The following is a 19,194-nucleotide window of genomic DNA, read 5'->3' on the forward strand; positions in this document are numbered from 1 at the left end:
TTTGGCTTTGTTAGTGTTAGAATTTATCTCGTCTTGTTTCATATTTTCTTTCTCCGTTATGACAGTTATATGTACTTAGGATTTGCCAGGCTAGGTTCCCTTCCTGAGCAAACAGAAGGGCTCTTCTTTCATATTTAATCTCAAAACTAAACATATGTTAATGAAGTGTGCAAGCAGTTTACTGCAATGGAGAAGGGCATCTTCAATACACTCAAGTGGAGGGGGGGGGGGGAAACTATAACAGTGGCCATTAGTTAGGATGAGCCTTTTTTTTCATTTAATACAACTAGTGGAAGGGGAAAACTACAATAAGGGAGGGAATCTTATTAGCGCTGTTGCTGAGGCAACTAGCTGTTAACTATGACACGCAGTTTAGTGCTTGAGAAGAATCGAATTGGACAAGTAAAATGGAATGCAATGAAAAGAAACAGAGTGAGTGGAAAGAGAAAATTTCATTGATAAAAAAATGTTGTTATTTTAACTACATGAATGTTCATAGATATGAGAAAGAATTCTTTTCAAGAGAGTTGACTCAATTAAAATAGTAATTTTTGTAAAGGAATGGCAGTTAGGTACTCACTGTAAAATTGTTTAATTGGGAGGCTTCTTTCGTTCCCTTGTCTGAAGGGGTGACTTAACAATGACAAAATGTTACAGATAAGATGTTATTTTGATTTAGTAAGTGGCCCAATAATAACAAGCAATCTGTATTTGAATTGAAGATTAAAGTATCACATTTAAGCTTGTGAATCAAATGGATCACTACCATCTAAATGTCAACAAGAGTTAGATAACCTCAAGCATCACCTAATTTATTAGACAGCAGTTGGATAGACTTTATCTTCTCTCTCACACAGACACACAGACACAGACAGAGAGTGTCGAGGCAGTGCAAAACAATAGTTAGGTGAATTGGCCTGCATTTTGATTGATGAATGAGGTTCGGACACCTTCAAATCTCTGTTGTCATGGCTAGGTAATGTGAGACAACACAAGAAGCAGACTGACAACAACCTGATCATCAAAGACGTGGCCAATGTTTGTATGCAAAATCATCAGCCTTTCAGGAAAAAGCGAAATGAGCTTTGAAGTTAGAGTGATATTGAAAAAGTAATTTTTTTTTTTTGGGAATAGAAAGTGAAACCAACAAAAAATCTCGAAGCAGCAATAAATAAAAAAAATCTAATTTCCTCTGCCGACCTTCCCCCCTGAGTCGAAAGGTGGTTGATTTAGAATATAAAAATTATTTCCCAACAAATAGGAGTGTTTTGCTACGTACTGAAAACAAAAAACTTTAAAATGTTAAATACATAAAAAAATTGTTTTAAAATATTGATTGTTATATGAAAAATACTTCAAATGCTGAATACATAAAAAAATTATCTTGGATACCTCATGCCACTAAAAAAACACCCTAAAGTATTGAATACAATTTAACCTAAATATATACTCCTCTGATCCTATTTATAAGGCACTTCCAGCATATTTCACACAGATCAAGAAAAACTTTAAAATGCATTAACTATCCATTAAAATATTATAATTTTTCAACTTTACCCATATTTAATATATGTACTTTTCAAAAAAGATAACCACCTACATCATAATAAATGATAGACAAAATAGTATATTCACACTAAAAATTTAATGAAGTAACTTATAAAAATGATTAAAAAAATCTTCTTTTTCTGTCCAATAAATAGGATTAGAGGAGTATGTTACTTTTTTAGAACTAAATGTAAGACCGATTTTGTAATATAATTAAACGAAATGAGCTGATTTCATATCAAACACAGGACTTTTTTGGTTGGCAAGTTTATCGTGCTGCTCGTGATAAGTGCTTTTGAAATCCATTTGCCAAAATTGGTCCAAAGAAAGCAATTTCAAAAGAGTGGGGACCCACAAGGCAGAATAAAAGTAGTTGTAAATGTTGAATTTTTAGGGGTGGGGTTTGGGAATAGGGAGCCACTCAGTATGGATATAATGGAGGGTCGGCCTCATGCTCGTTGCACTTTTATTTGGTTTGTTCTGCAAAAAGTAACATTTTTTTTTCCATAAAGGCCCCTTTTGCTTTTCACCCACGCCACGCCACCTGACCCCACCACTCCCCTTTTATTTTATTTACGCCCCCCAACATTTCTTTTTCTTCTATATTTGTCCCATCTGGCCATGACTCCCTTGATCAACCTTTTTTTTTTTAGCCAAAAATATCTAATCCCCTTACATCGTAAATTATTCAAAAAAATTTTAGTACTGATCACGAGATTCTCTTCATAAGTAATTAAGTTTTTATATAATCACATTTAAAAAAAAAGAACTTCTAATTTCACTTATTCTAATCTTGATAAGGTAGCTGTTTTTTTTTTTGACACATTCCACCTGAAATTTTGCTGTACTAAGAGAAAACCATTTATGTATATTTGCGAATTTAGTTTCTCTTCCTTTTTATTGCGGACATGATAATTTGCATTTATTTATTTAATATTTTGATGATACTTTATAAAGTATTCAATTCAAACTATTTAATATTTAGCATTATCAGTTAATTTAAATTTAAAGAGCTGGTGTCTAGAATGAAATTAACTCTCATATTTATCCAATACTTGATTTCAAATCTTACATGAAATTTTGAACTTGACTTCACTAGATACTTCCTTGAATTTTAAATATAAAATACTTTTAACTAATTTGTAGAGTAAAAAAATAATTAAAATCGTTGTTCGTAATTAATATATATAGGGAATTTGTAATGTTATAAATTTAATATGTTGGGATAAAACTGTCCCAATAAATAAGAAGATCATAAAAAAAAAAAATCAGTGCAGGAAATAAAAATAAAATAATAATAGTTGGCAATAAATGCTTCATTATGAGTCCAATTTTTGCGTGCTTGCGTGACACTATGGCTAGGGTATCTATTCTCCCCCTTTGGGTGAAGTTAGTGAAGAAATTAGAAAATGAGCACCTCAAGAAACCAGGTTCTAAAATGATCCAAACTGTGTCGTTTACCTCATCTGCCTTATTGATGAAGCAATATCTGATTAGGGAGTACCGTACGCTATGATGTGGACTCTCCACGTTTAATTTTCTTCATAATCTTTCCCTTTCCTCATGTCACATCCTTCCACCATCTTCATCTTTCCATTTCCATCCTCTTCTCTTAACGTATTATGATAATGATACTGCAGAAAGGGTTTTATTTTATTTTTTTTGAAAAATTTTCTGATGAGTTTATATTTTGTTTTGGGAGTTACTAATAACAGACATTAATATTAAATAGCATATTATCCCCAATCCTACTTTAATCTTCTTTTCTATTCTTATCACAAGAAAGCAAATCAAAAAATTAACTTCATGTCCTCAGCAAGCTATAAATTTACCAAGATATTAATTAAGCTGAATTAACTGGTCAGCCAAAACTGGGTTTGAGATGGTGCTAACATGACTAATCAATAACAAGTGATGCTTGATAAAACCAGTTATTATTTGAATTTGTCAATTTTTGGACTTCTATTTTTTTCATTTTATTTGGACTTGTGTATAAGCATTGAAGAGAATGACTAATAAGTAAAAGGAAAATCACAAAAAAAAATTATAGAATTAGAAAAATCACACGCAAAAACCAGTTCATAAAAATTATTATCAAAACCCATAATAATATTGTTATGAGTCCCAATTTACAATTTTTCTAATTCCATGGTTTTTTTTGGGTAACTTTCCCATAAGTAAATGGCAATGAATGTAATATAAAATTTTAAATCTCATTATTATCTTTTCGGTTTAAGTTATAAAAAATTATTAACCTTTTTCTTCTTAAAAAAAATTATAACCCCTAAATCACTTTAATTTTTGAGAAAACCCACAAAAACACCATTTTAACATTAATATCTCATATTCACTACAGTGACACTTGTAAATTACCCACCACCAAAATTTTTAATTTCACAAGTTATAAACTGATTAGGCCACTCTACCAACAGGGGTTGATCCGAGTGATAAGCGGCTCGATTCCGCTTAAGTGAGGTCTCGAGTTCGATTCCTCATGAATGTAAAAAACCCCTGTTGGGAGACTCACCCACCATACCCAGATGTGTCAGGACAAAATTCTGATGAACCGGGTGGTGGGGAACAAAAAAGAAAACTGATTAGACCACTCTTGTTAGTTTAATAATAACTAATTCAACTAACGTTTCAAGACCCTGAATAATCTTTGCTCACTCTTCTTCTCAGTTCACAGTCACAGCCTTGGAAATTTAAACTACAAATAATAGGATTCACAAGCCTGGCACCCAAATTAAATAATAGTAGCAGTAGTAGAAATAAATCAAATAAAAAACATCCCCAAATTATTGTTCTTCTTTACATAGAATCAATCTCTCCTCCAACATTGATATCTCTGCCTTGAGCTTATGGATGAGGATTGGCGTCACCTTGCCAGCTCCAGACTATGTCTTTCAGCGCAGGTCTCACTTGTTCCTCACACAGTTTCACGTACTCCAACGTATCGCCGGAGGACTTGGAAAACTCCACCACCGCCACCTCCGGCGCCACCTCGAACACCTCCACCGTCATCCCCAGCTTCCCTTTCCTTCCCTCCGTCGTCCCCTGCATCCTCATCATGTACTCCTTCCTCCCCGTTATCCTCAGATTCAACTTCCTCGCCACCGCCTCCAGCTTCCCCACCACCGCCGCTGCCGAGAACTTTGTCGTGAACATCGACGGCGACCTCTTTCTCGTCTCAAACAATCTCCTCAGATCAAACCCATGTGACAATGATGAAATTATCTCAAACGCATTGTAAAATGGACGTGATTGTGCTGGGTTATTATTATTATTATTTTCCCCTCCCTGTCGTCCTCCTCCCACCATTTCTTCGACTTCTTCGATGTTGTCATTATCTGCGAAATCTTCAAAATTTGGTTCCCTCATTGAAAATGCGATTGGCCTCATGAACCCATATTGAAACCACGGATCCTTCATGATGTCTTCGATCGAATATCTCTTTTCTGGGTCGACCACTAATAATTTTGAGATCAAATTCTTTGCTTCGGGTGAAATCCAATCTGGTAATACGTACTGAGCTTTGAATGCCTTCTTGTAAATTCTCATCACATTCTCACCTTGAAATGGCAGATACCCAGAAAGCAGAGCATAGAGAATTACCCCACAAGACCAGATATCTGCTTTCGACCCATCGTAGCCTTTCTTCTTCAAGACCTCCGGCGCCACGTAAGCCGGCGTCCCACACGGAGTCACGAGCATCCCGTCGGACCGGCGCTGCTCCGGCAACGCAGAAAGGCCAAAGTCGGAGACCTTAAGATCCTCGTTTTCGTCGAGGAAGAGATTCTCAGGCTTGAGATCCCGGTGAGTGACGCCGCGGCTGTGACAGAAATCGACGGCGGAAATCAATTGCTGGAAATACTTTCTCGCCAAATCTTCCTTCAATTTTCCTTTCGCGACTTTAGCGAACAACTCGCCGCCTTTAACATACTCCATAACCAGAAAGATCTTTCCTTTGGTCGCCATGACTTCTTTCAGCTCCACGATGTGTGGGTGCCGGACCAATCGCATTATAGAGACTTCTCGCTTGATCTGCTTCATGAGCTTGTCCTTCCCTTTTTCAAGCCTCTCCTTCTTAATCACCTTAATCGCAACACTCTCGTTGGTGACGAGGTTTCTTCCATGGTAGACCTTTGCGAAATTCCCTTGGCCAAGGAGCTTCCCCATCTCATACTTGTTGAAGATGATGCTCCTCGACTGTCTCTGTCCCTCCTCCATGTCGGACGACAACGACAACAACAACAACAGGGTGGCGGCGGGCTCGGCGGCGGATTCGGCGGCGGTGGTGGTCGGTGGCGATGACCGTGATGATGGAACAATCAGTTACCGCAAATAATCATTTCGAACAGACCCAGATCGAAAAAAATCGATCTATTCATTGAGGGTGTGTGACGAACACACAACATTGGGCTGGGAATCTTCATACAGTCAGAAACAGAGGAATTACAGGTTGGGATTGGGGAAGAACTGGGGAAGATAGATATAGGAGCTGGATTGGGGGCGGAACGGAAGAGAGAGAGGATAAGAAGAAAGACGTCATGGTGAGTAGGAGAGAGCGATGAAAGGAAGGATTGTGAAGAAGGCGGTTTTTAAGAGAGAATGGAAGACGGCTATGCGTTTGTTTGTTACAGAAATAGAAAAGGGAAAAATATCTGAAACCCTAAAAAAATTGCCATGACAGAGTCAATGAGGGAAGCAACAGAGCGAAGAACAAGTGGATGACACGTGGGACCCAGCTGAAGCCAATTATTGGATAAGCAATTTTAAAAAGTGCAGTAAATAGTGATAGGCTAATAGTAAATTACTAAATTGGTTTTTGTTTTCATTTTTTTAATATGTCTATGAAAAGTTCAAAGTAACCTGACGACAACAGAATTAAATTATGATTTGTGGATAATTAATTTCTTTCCAATAATTTTGTTTTAGGGATATGTAGTATTGCTTTTTCCAATTAAACCATGGCACGTGAAGGAAATTAAATCCTACAAAGTACAATTATAGAGTACTGTGCTGAAAAAAAATCTAATTTTAGAACCAATGTTTTTTTGGTACTTTAATTTTAAACATATTTTTTAAAAATAGAAAATTACACCGACATATATATCTTTGATATTTTGTTGCAATTTTCCCGTTTTACGTTTCAATTTATATTCCCTGCGTCTTCGGGTGAAGTAAAGACCTGTGTTATAAGTTAATTTGATTAATCAAAACATCTCTTTTAAAACTAAAAATATATTTTGATTAAAACTTTTATCTTTCTATCCAACCACTCACCATAAATAACACAATTTATATTATATACATAATAAGTAATAACCATAATATTAAAATCCTGTTTGTCATAGTGGTGAACGAGTTTCTAGGGGATCAAGAGTTTTAGACAAGGTGATCAGGTGAAATTTTTTAAAAAAATTTCTTTGTTGAGCAATATTATTTTGATTTAAAGAAAATAAAATAATAATGACACATATATGCCCTGGTCAAAAAAAAGAAAGACACATGTATGAGTTATATAACTAATTTTTATAAATTAAAAAAATTAGTTAACTTGTCATTATCTCCATTTTCAATATAAGATAAATCATTTGACAATATTCAAAAAATTAGTTAAGTTAATTATTTATAATAAATAGATCTAATTTTTTTAAAATAACCTTATTAATCATGTGCATTAGAATCAATGTTTTAAGAACCGGACCGGACCGGATGGTTGAACCGGTTGAACCGTGACCCGGACTCGTTAACGGCTTGGTTTGGACCAAAAAACCGTTCATATAGTTGAGCCGGATTGGACCGGAGTTGAGCCGTTATTAAGCCGGAAACCGGAGTTGGACCGGGAATCGGAACGGTTTTCAGAAAACCGGACGGTTTTTTAGCCTGACTGAAAAAATACTAAAAATTTAAAAAAAATAGAAGAAAAATAAAAAAAATTGATCCCCTTAAGTATCCTAATATATTTTTAGACTATTTATAACCATAGAGTATTATTTCATTGAAAATTTCATATATTGTGATGTTAAAATCGTAAGTCGCTAGTCTTTTTGTTTTGATATTTGGTCTATCGTTTAAAAAAATATTTTGATTTGAATGAATTGATAATTTGTAATATCATTAAATATTTTAACATACATAAATTTAAATATATAAGGTTTTAGTCCATTTTCAATGATTTCATTATAATTTTAGATTATTTAAATGCATTTCTAAATTATTTAATAATTTGATATTTTTCATATATACTAATTATATGTATATAATATTGTTTTAAATTAATTATTGCATCACCGGTCTGACCAAACGGTCCGACCGATCCGACCGATTGAACCATGACCCGTTGATCTTTCCGGCTCGACTTCCGGTCCGGCTTTTAAAACATTGATTAGAATTACACTTTAATGTCTTGTGATCGCACCAGCCGCTGTATTTGGATGGGGTCTCAAGCCCGAACCTCATGTTGAAATGTTTATATACATGCATGTGTTTAATTATAAAAAAAATTAAAAAAAAAAAAGAACTAGCCCTTAATAAAACTTCTTAACACATGCAATTCAATCAAATGTAATTGTGTATATCTTCTTCCCTCGCTCATATATGTTAATATGAATTTTTTTAAAGCTTAAATAAATTTAAGACATATTTGTTGATCAGTAAGTTAGTTGCTTCCTGTAAAATTATATTACTCTCTCGTGTGGTTAGTATAGGAACTAGACAACTAATTTATAAAAATTTAAAAAATTAATTAAATTAGTTTTTGGTTAAAAATATGTATTGGTTTCTCTAAAATATTTTTTAAAATTATTTGTCTTAGAACCACTGTACTCCTTGATAAAAATATCTTAATATATATGTAATCAATAAGAACAACTTGAAAAAAAAATTATAAGATTAATTATTATTATTGATCCTTATAGTTTGATCAAATTTTGGTTTTAATTTCTATAGTTTTTTGTCCATATAGTTTTTTCCATCTAGAATTTAGTTTTTATAATTTCATAAGGACTTCAGGTTGAGTTTAACCACGTTAAATGACTATAATGATTAAAATCAAAACTCACTAAAAATATAAAAATCTGAACCAAAATTTATTAAAAGTATAAATCACAAAAGTTTTCCTAATTTTTCTTTTTTTTTAGGGGAAATTGGAGAAAACAATTTCACTTTTTGAAATTAATGAAATTAGAAATGAAAGTTGAAAAAAAAGAGAGTATGACTTGAAATGTTGAGAATCATATTTTATTGTTAAAAATTAGTTTTTTTTAACTCAACATCAATTTTTCCAATCAAAATTAATTTCTTTGTCTTTCACCACGCATTTAAGTTGTCTGTTTTTGTTTAATCTTATAGTGAGTTTTTTTTTCTTTTGGTACAAATCTTACAGTGAGTTATGCTTATGGTTGACATACTTTTTTGATCTTATTTATAAGTCACTTTTAATATATTTTACATAGATCAAGAAAAATCTTTAAATTTATTAACTCTCATTTAAACTTCAACAATTTTTGACTTTATTCCTATTAAATATACATTATACTTTATGTAAACAAACTCAAAACAATAATAAATAAAGAGTAAAATTGTACATCTATATAAAAAAAATTTCAGTGCCTTATAAATATAATCAAAAAAATCTTCTCTCCCTATCCTATAAATAGGACAAAAAATATTTTTAAAAAATTTTGATTTTAGTTCTTATATTTTTAATAAGATTTGTTTTTTTCAATCTGTGCTTAACGGTGTTAACAAAGTTGACAGCTTTAAACTTAGAGCCAAGTTCTTATAAAACTACAATAAACTATACGAGACGAAAAACCTGTTTGCAACAACGGGCATCAAAATTAAAATTTGATTAAACTGTAAAAGCTTACAATAATAATAGCTCAAAATTATAAATTTAAAGTACAAAATAAATTATTATTTTATACTTATAATGAAAACAAATTTCTTAGTTAACTTTTATATCTAGAAGCAGGATGAAATATCATAAATTGGAAAAATAAAAAATAAAATACCACTCCTAATTTATAAGATTTAGTTTATAAATTACAAACAAAATCTTATAAATAAGATTAGTAATAATATTTTATTTTTAATTATAAATAAAATCAATTAATTGGAATCAAAGTAGAAAGAGGAGGCGAACGGGAAGGTACAGCGGAGGAGCGTGTCCCATTGCAAATGACCGCGTGCTGACGTGGGATTGAGTGGATCACAGCTAAGGCTGAAAAAGGTTTGTGTGGTCGTCAGGGTTGGTTTAGGTTCTTATCTCTTTCATAATGACTAGTACACCTCTAACATGAAAAGTAAAATTTCCAAAATTATAAATCATAAATAAATATAAAACCTTTTATTTTTATTTTGATTTTAAATATAAATTTCCATTTCATTTTGCCTCTCATATTTATATATTTTTTAAAATAGTTATTTTAACATGATAGTTCTAACTAATATACTTGATTAGTAAAGATATTTTAGAAAAGACAACACATATTTATTATAAATAACTAACTTAATTTCTTTTCTTAATCTCCTCAAATTAGTCAACTAGCTCTTATAATTAGGATCGGTAATAGTACCTTCTATCTTTAATATAAAAGTTAACTTATTAATTTAAATAGATTAAAAAATTAGTTAAGTTAGTTATTTGTAATAAATATGTATTGCTTTTTTTAAAATATTCTTACTAATTAAGTGTATTAGTTAAAACTATTACTCTTTCGGTTCTTAATATAAGACTCATTTAATTAATTTAATTAGATTAAGAAAGTTAGGTAAGTTAGTTAATTATGAGAAATGTGATACATTTTTCCTAAAGCATCATAATCATCTTTCTTAATACCTCCTCCATGTTCTACTTGATTATAGTTGAGAGAGTATCCATATGGGTAATTCAAAAAAAATTAATAAATATGATAAATGAGTTTTATATTAAAACTAAAACCAACTCAAAAATTAGGTCATATATTAAGGACCGGAAAGATATTATTATAAGAACTATCTTAATAAATAAATAAATATGAGAGATAAATTAATTTAAGATCTTATATTTAAACTAAAAATAAAAATTAAACGAATAGTTGGAAGCGTTTTATCCATTTTGAGTCGAGGCGGCGAATGTGATATACACCTTTCTGACGTGTCTCTGACTATTCCCCCCGCCTCGCTAAATCATTCACTCCCCTCACCCGTAGGCCCCAGCTTGTTCTTTCCCCAATCATTTTAATACGTACAAACCAACAATGTGCAACTTGGATTCCAATCTCCCCAAACCATAACATGGAAGCTCATGATATTAAAACCTAAATCAGTCCATCCCTCATGTCTCTGAATTGGATCTGACTCATCTCATCATGATCATGAAAGGGTTTTAGATAAATCGATTGAATTTTTAATTTTATATTTTTTTCCTCCACTTTATTGAGTTTGAATCGATATCATTTTAAGCTAAAACAAACAAAAACATAGCATCATTATACTATAATTTTTGTTATGTAAGAACATTCTCTACTACCTCCAGTCTTAATTATAAAAACTAGTTGACTAATTTGAAGAGATTAAAGAAATAAGTTAAGTTAGTTATTTATAATAAATATGTGTTGTCTTTCCTAAAATATCTTTACTAATTAAGTATATTGGGTAGAACTACTATTATTAGAAGGACTACTTTAGAGAAAAAGACATAAATATTAGAAACAAGGTGGATTGAGATCTCATATTTAGGATTAAAATAAAAATCAAATAAGATTTTATATTAAAGACCGGAGGCAGTATATTTTAATTAAATTATGATCAAGCTAAGTTGACCTACACATTTAGATCACCAACTATTGAACCACTGTTTGGACCGGTTTAATACCACATCCGATCCTAATTATAAGAGCTAATTGACTAATTTGAAGAGGTTAAGAAAATAAGTTAAGTTAGTTATTTGTAATAAATAGGTATTGTTTTTTCTAAAATATCCTTGCTAATGAAGTTTATTGACTAGAATTATCATTATTAGAGGAACTATCTTGGGAAAGAATGCATAAATATAAGAGACAAAATGGATTGGAGTCTTCTAATTAGGATCAAAATAAAAATCAAACAAGGTTTTATATTAAGGATCGGAGGTAGTAATATTGTAGGGACTGTTTGGTTGGTGAATTGGATTTAAATCATCTAGTGAAAGGATTTTTGATGAGTCGAGTGAATATGGTTTTATATTCTTTTTCTGTTTTATTGCACTCAAAACTATGTTGTTTTAAGTTAAAACGTATTTTAATAATTCTATTTTATTGAACTATGTATAATTTATATACTTGCAAATTAATATATTTTTATTTAAATAAAACTCTTTCTAAGTTATGTACAAATGTTTTGTAGAGTATATTTTAATTAAATCATGATTAAGTAGACCCTGATTTAATTATAATTAATGGGATTTAATTTTTTTCTTAATTCTGGTGAAAGTGCTGGAAGTAATTTAATTCTGATTAAGTTTGTAAAGTGTATTTTTAGTCCCTTAATATCAAACATCAGTAACTCTCATTCACAAAATATGTTGACTCAACAAATTTAATACTGACTCAGTAATAAAATACTAACAAAACATGCTTAAATTTTAATTATTTAAAATAATGAAAAATTAATATGTCATCTATATGAAAGTAAAAGTTAATGATCTTAATATTCAGAGACTGAAAATATATTTTACAAATTTAAGAGACCAAATTAAAATTTTTATAAATTTTTTTAACAAATTTTTTTTTATAAATTTAAAAAAATCAAACGTATATTATCGCAGAATGAAAAAAGAAAAAGGCATAATAATATCAGGATATATCATATAATCTTGTTAAGAAATAGAAGGAATAAAATGCGTGCTGGGTTAGAGATTGGGGGGTGTATCTGACGTGTTTCTGAGTGTTACCCTCTCAATAATACAATGCTCCCAGGACAAAATAACACAACTTGCATGTCCTGCAATCATTAGTAATTTAAAAACAACAAACAAGCTACAATCCACAAAAAAAAAAAAAAGACAACAAGCAAGCAAAACAAAAATATGCTGCTTATATGGGGAATATGCTTTTCACATGTTGCAGTACAATTTCACCAGAATATAAATATCTTGTGTACTTTTTTTCGACATTATTAATGTTAATGTCTCAGCCTAACTTGTTAAAATAGATAAATGTTGAAGATAAAATGGATTTAAATCTTATATTTAAGACTAAAGTAAATCTCTAACTAATTCTTATATTCAGGATAAAAAATACTATCTCCGATCCTTAACATAAGAACTAGTTTGATGTTTAATTTGATCCTCAATATAAAACATCAATCCATTTTGTTTCTCATATTTATTAATTTTTCTCAATGTAGTACTATCTCTCTTAATTTTTCTCAATGTGTGGTATCTGCAAATGTTAAAAGTTTTATTAAATGATAGTTCTAACAAATACACATAATTAGTAAAGGTATTTTACGAAAGACAACATCTATTTATTACAAATAACTAACTTAGCATTAATCTTCTTAAATTAGTTAGCTAAATTTTATATTAAGAATCTGAGGTGGTATAATTCAATTGAGGCCTCAATATTGGCCCCCCAGCCTCCTAAGCCTTTCTGGAAGGACTAAGATGCATATGGTATTATCATAAAATATTTTTCTGGTAACATTCAATATTTTAAATTAATTTGCAGTTCATCCAGTACTTTAATATTTTTTTTAGGAGCCAACACTTCAAAATATTTTTTATTCAATTTTGTCCTTAAAACATTTTTAAACTAGCAACGAGCATCTTAAACTTAAAATACCTAGTACTACTAGAGAAAGGGAAAATTGGGAATAAATACCCCATTAAGAAATTAATTAGCAAATGAGACCTAAGAAGATCAGTTGCACACAAGAAAGATCAGTTGCATACACATTGAAAATTAGTTGCACGCACATGAAAGATCATTTGCACACAACGGAAGTTTACTTGCACAAAGTCCTTAGGTCTCATTTGTCAATTAACTTCTCAATGAGGTATTTATCCTCAATTTTCCCTTAGAGAAATACTTTAAGTGCTAGTTGTACAAGAAAAAATTACTGAAAAATATTTTATAATGCTGATTTTTGTCAAAAAGTAGGTTAAGATTTTGAATCAACCACAAATTATTTTACGATAGGGAGTGCTATTTAAAAAACAAGAAGATGATGGCTTTAAGTAACTCAGTCCTTTCTAGAATTTGTTCCTTTCTCCCATCATTATTTAGGGAAAGAAATAAAAACTAATTAAATAAGAACAAAACAATGGGGGACCCTCATGATTTGACACACACCCAAAAATATTACAAAATTATTGTATTTTAAAAATTTAAAATCAATTAGTTAATGAGGGTTGATGCTCATAGTAAGAATCCAGCTCATACCATACACGAACATGAGTCTGAATCCAGCCTCAAATGTGAGGACATTGTTAGTTGTTATTTTTGCCAATTTTTTAACCTTAAAGACGCGAATTTAAAGTTTATTAAAAATAAATAAAAAGGATTTCTTACACTTTTTTAAAATTATAATTTGGTTTTGTTATTACATGGATTATGTTAGATTCATTATTATAATTTATAAAATCTTTTTGCAACATTAAAAATTCACTTCATTCTAATGATAAGCGATACTGAAGCCAATGATAAATGATAAAAATAATATTTTAAATTTTGATCTTTGGCAAAAAAAAAAAAAACAAAGAAACAAACTTCATTGCTTTTAATATTTTATTTTTGAGTAAACTTTTTTAAAAATACTAAATAAAAATTAACGGCCTGTTTTTTATCCCCCGCGCTCCATCTTCCTTCAAATTCATCGATATATTTATTTCTTACCAATATATTTAATATAAATTTTAAAATTCATCCGGCTCACATTTCTCATAGTCGATATCTAATAACAATAACAACAATAATAATAATAATAAAATATAAATATTATAATAAAAGTCTTGAGAATTAAAATGCAAGTTCATGACAAATAGCTCCGGTCGTATAAAAAAATTTATATTTAGACGCCAAGCTAGCCCGATTATGTTGAAAATACGTTTTAATAATTTTATTTTGCGACATTACCAAATCATTGTTGGATTTGATGTCGGCAAGACTTTTATTTATTTATTCAATGTTTTTTTTTCAAAACTGCTCTTATAGAAGATGTTATAAAAAAATATTTTTACACTATCCTTTAAATTAAAATATTTATCACATAGCTAACGAACTCATATTTCAAATTCGACAATTAGGTTGGTAGATTCTTAAATGTTCTTTGAAAAATAATAAAAATACAATACGTACAGCTCAATAATGTTGAACACATACAGTGGATTTTTTTCCTGCTATGTACATATTTTTATAGAAAATAATCATATTCAAGATACTGTCGGATATTAAATATAAGTACAAAGAGTGAATTTTTTTTTATTTGATCAAGGATTTTCCTTTCAAGGCTTAGAGTACCAAGAGTTTTTACATCTCCCAATAAGTACGCTTCTCAAGAATATAAAGTGATATACACTGAGTCGCACGATTTTGACTTAATGATTTAAAACCAATTAAAAATATTGTGTCATAGAAATTGGATAAATATATTAATTTGATGATTAATTATAAATTTTTAGTTGCTTGAATTTCCCTTTCATTTTACAATCCAAAAAGGAAGTGGAATGTCATAGAGATTGGATAAATATAACAATATAAATATATCAATTCTGACTCGAATTTAAATCTAATGGAGTAGGTTGAAATATGGATGAGAACAAATGAATAATAATTAATTAAATAAATACACTCATAATGACACAAATCACAAATTAAAGTGGAGAAATTATTTAAGCTCATTGAATTAATTCCACATTTTTTTGTCATAAAGATAAGTAAAAAGAAAACAATTTTTGTTTTGATTTTTGTTAGGAATGTCGTATAAACAAGGAGACGTAAAAGGAAAATAATTTGAGTTGAATTTGAATTTGGAATAATGTGATTTTGTTGAAAAAGAAATTCAAAATGAATGGTCAAAAGCAACACGTGGAAGTCAAAGCCGCCACGTTGGTACGTAAAGGATTCTGATTTGAAAAAATTCCATCCAGCCATGCAAGTTTGAATATAAAACATTTTTAAGAGTCCTATATTTTATTCTTTTCGTTATTATTTATAAGACAACTTTCAAATTAAATTATGAAAATTAATGAATTTCATCAAATACAATTAAAATTTTTATTTTTTAAAACAAAGATATATATATGTTTGCAAAAAAGAACGGATATACAAAAATGGCTTTAATAATTAACACTAATTCCTAATTAATTTGCACTTAATTAATGATGGCTATTATTGTAATAAAGTTATTAATGAATTTTTATTTTTTCAAAACATTTTATGCGAATATTATGAAACATGAAACTGCTGTGAAAGACGTCTTATAAATCGGAATGGGGGAGCAATATACAAAGACATTCTACAAAATTCCAAGAGCAATTAATGCACGCTGACATATAATAGAAAAATGCCACATAGTTTAGACGGAAACAATATACCCCTTGTAGTTTTTTCAAATTTGTTTTCCATCTACAAAATCAAAATTCAATCAACTTAATTATTTAAAAGGTAGTATTTAGTTTTTTTTATCACTCAATCCAGCGAGTTTAATTTTTGTTGAGCCATAAGAATAAGAATATATTTATATATTTAATCTACTTGAGCATTGTTGTTAAACTCACGAGTTGACTCTCCGAATTTAACGTTTTTACGTTTTTAACTAACAAAATCATGTCGATTTACTTTTAAACTTGTGATAATTGTAAACTCAGTTAAACTTACGAGTTCATTTACTGAGTTTACTGTTTTTATGTTTTAAACTTACAAAATCATGTCAACTCGCTCTTAAACTCGTACTAAATTTTTGAATTTGATTATGTTTAGTGATTTTATATATGAATTTTATTAAAAAAATTTTGTTGAATTTGATAAATTATGATCATTGATGGATATAATTTTAATTATTTAAATTTAAAATATATTTAAATGAAATTGTTCTCATTTCTTATGTATTAATTATTTGATTATATACTTTTAATATCAGTTTATCAAGTAAACTCTTACGAGTTTATGATCCAAGTTTATCTCATTCTCATTAGTTTGTTTAAACTTGTGAGTTTGACAACTTTGCACCTAAGTAACATTGAAGCATATAAGGGTTTGGTATTTTAATTTAATTACAGTCGAGGAAACAAGTGGGAGGAAGCAAGATGATGAAATCCTGAATGTGAAGGTTTAATTAATTTAATTAAACCTTTTGGTAAAAGAATTAATTTAATTAAACCCTACCTGCCCTAATCCAGTGGGGCAAGATGAGCATCACATTAATTAATTTTAGATTAGTGATAAGGTTTGACTAATTAATTATCAAAGAATAAGATATAGTCAGACATAGTAACAACTAACAGTATAGATATAGTCACTGTGTTTTTAATTAATAAATGTAATAAACATGGTAACTTTTTAAAATAAAAAGACAACATGATTTCTTTTTTTTTTTTTTGGTAACAGACAACATGATTTCTCTTTAAAGTGATAATGACAAAATTTTAAAAATGTAGAGAGCTATAATAAAACATAAACCAGCCTCACCATGCTCCTTGCGGTTAGAATTTACTTATTATAGTTTACTACCTCATCAAAATCAAATCGTTTATAAGGAAAAGTTTGGTTCTAAATACTCCTTCTGGTTTAAAATATAAGCATAAACTCTTTAAAGAAATTTTATTCTTTTTATAAACATGAATTTGAATTTGTCTAATCATTTAATATGTTTTTTCTATTTTTACTTCTAATTAATTACTATATCTCTTTCTCATTGATATCCTTTTCACTTATTCTCTCTCACTTACCATCTTCATAAATAAAAGTGTTTTAGGAAAATAAATTAATGTTTTATATATTTATTATTTTTAACTAATTTTTTTAACTGAGTAAGTTAGTTATTCGATGCTTATATTTTAAACGGAAAGTGTATGAGTTACTTATAAAGGTATTTAATAATTTTTTAATTTTATTTTTATTTAATTCACCTTTGAAAAAGAAAAAGAAGAGAGAAATCTGTGAATGATTTGTAAAAGAGAGAGGAGTTGAATTTAATGCACTCCTAACTACGTAGGAATGAGTTATAAGTTACTTATAATAAAAGCTGAAGAGATAACTGACTTATTAACTTTGTTTGAACAATAAAACGTATTTTTTCAATTTTACCGATATTTAAGAAGATAAAGGAACCGAAAACTTCAAGTCTCCTAATAAATTACAATGGGAGTAATATTTGGAAAATATTTCATGATTACCCACCAAGTGACTTATATTATGAATCAAATATGAGTAAGATTTTTTTCCCCAAAAGCATTTTATATTTAGAATGAAAGAAAATATATTCAGTCTTTCAACTTTATACAAGTTTCCAATTTAGTACCTTAACTTTAAAAATATATTTTTAGTCTTTTAACCCTAAAATTATTAATCGTAAATGATGATTTTCTATAACAATCATAATTGTTTTAAAAATTAAGCTTAATATGTTAGTATTTGAGAATGTTTTATTAACATTCAAGATCTCAATGCCATCATTTTTTGTTTATAGTTCTAGGATTAAATGACTAAAAATATGTCTTTTAAGGTTAAGAGATTAAATTGAAATCTCATATAAAGTTAAAAAACTAAAAACATACTTTAGTAATATTTTATATAATAAAATCAAAACACTTGCTAAGTGCGTGATACTACTAAATATTTTATTAATTTATTATTTATCTGAAGCATTACATCTAGTTGAGTGTGTATTATATTGGAGACATATGAAGGGTGGAGGTAAAATTTATGAAATATAAAATTATATATCTGACATCCACGATCCACTAAAAAAAGGTTTTTGTCACAATCAATTTTTTTTTGCCTGAAATGTCATAATCAACATTGAAACTTGGATAAACATACAAATATAAAAAAATATTATGAACAATTGAAATTTGATTGCAGACCGGGAAACAAGTGGCAGCAATAATCAAACACCTGAAATCTGTCATCATGATTTGGTTAATTTAATTAAAATCTAATTAAGGGGTTAAAGTATGACTGAGACACATTAATGTTTAATATCCTCATTAAAATTGATACACAATTTTTGACATAATAAATTAATAGTGATAGTTATATATGTTGTTATAAAATACTATTTGTTTTTAAATCATTGATGTTTTTATTATGGGGAAAGAAAATGTGGACAAAATAGTTGATCAGAATTCATACTTTAATTAGTATTATATCACAACAACATATAAATATTAAATATTCATAATTTATTTTAAAATGTTGCTTTTAATTATAAAATTATTTTTTAAAAACTATAGATGGAAAAAAACTATCTATTTTATAAGGCAGTTACATTTTTTAATGAACATAATCATTTTTTATCATATTTTTGAAATTTCAGTATTTTATTAAACTATGTGATACCTAGTGAAATAAAAATGCAAATGCAAATTTTCCTGTAAAAGTCATTTGTCTTTTTTTTTTTACCAGTAATGATTAACGATATTAAAATTAATTTTAACCCCCCACACCATATCTC

At 29.1% G+C, this 19,194-nt stretch overlaps 1 protein-coding gene across 1 annotated transcript; it reads right to left on the reverse strand.

The window, feature by feature from the left end:
- Positions 1-4,184: 4,184 nt before the first annotated feature.
- Positions 4,185-6,164, reverse strand: LOC114750967 (CBL-interacting serine/threonine-protein kinase 5-like). The gene has a single exon (XM_028939611.1). It carries the CDS (start codon positions 5,776-5,778, stop codon positions 4,408-4,410), a length of 1,371 nt encoding a protein of 456 aa, XP_028795444.1. The 5' UTR covers positions 5,779-6,164; the 3' UTR covers positions 4,185-4,407.
- Between the last annotated feature and the right edge of the window lie 13,030 nt (positions 6,165-19,194).

The sequence above is a fragment of the Neltuma alba genome, unplaced genomic scaffold (genome assembly GCF_004799145.2).
Source record: "Neltuma alba isolate B1F8T4 unplaced genomic scaffold, ASM479914v2 tig00006710_pilon, whole genome shotgun sequence".
Lineage (NCBI taxonomy): Eukaryota > Viridiplantae > Streptophyta > Magnoliopsida > Fabales > Fabaceae > Neltuma > Neltuma alba.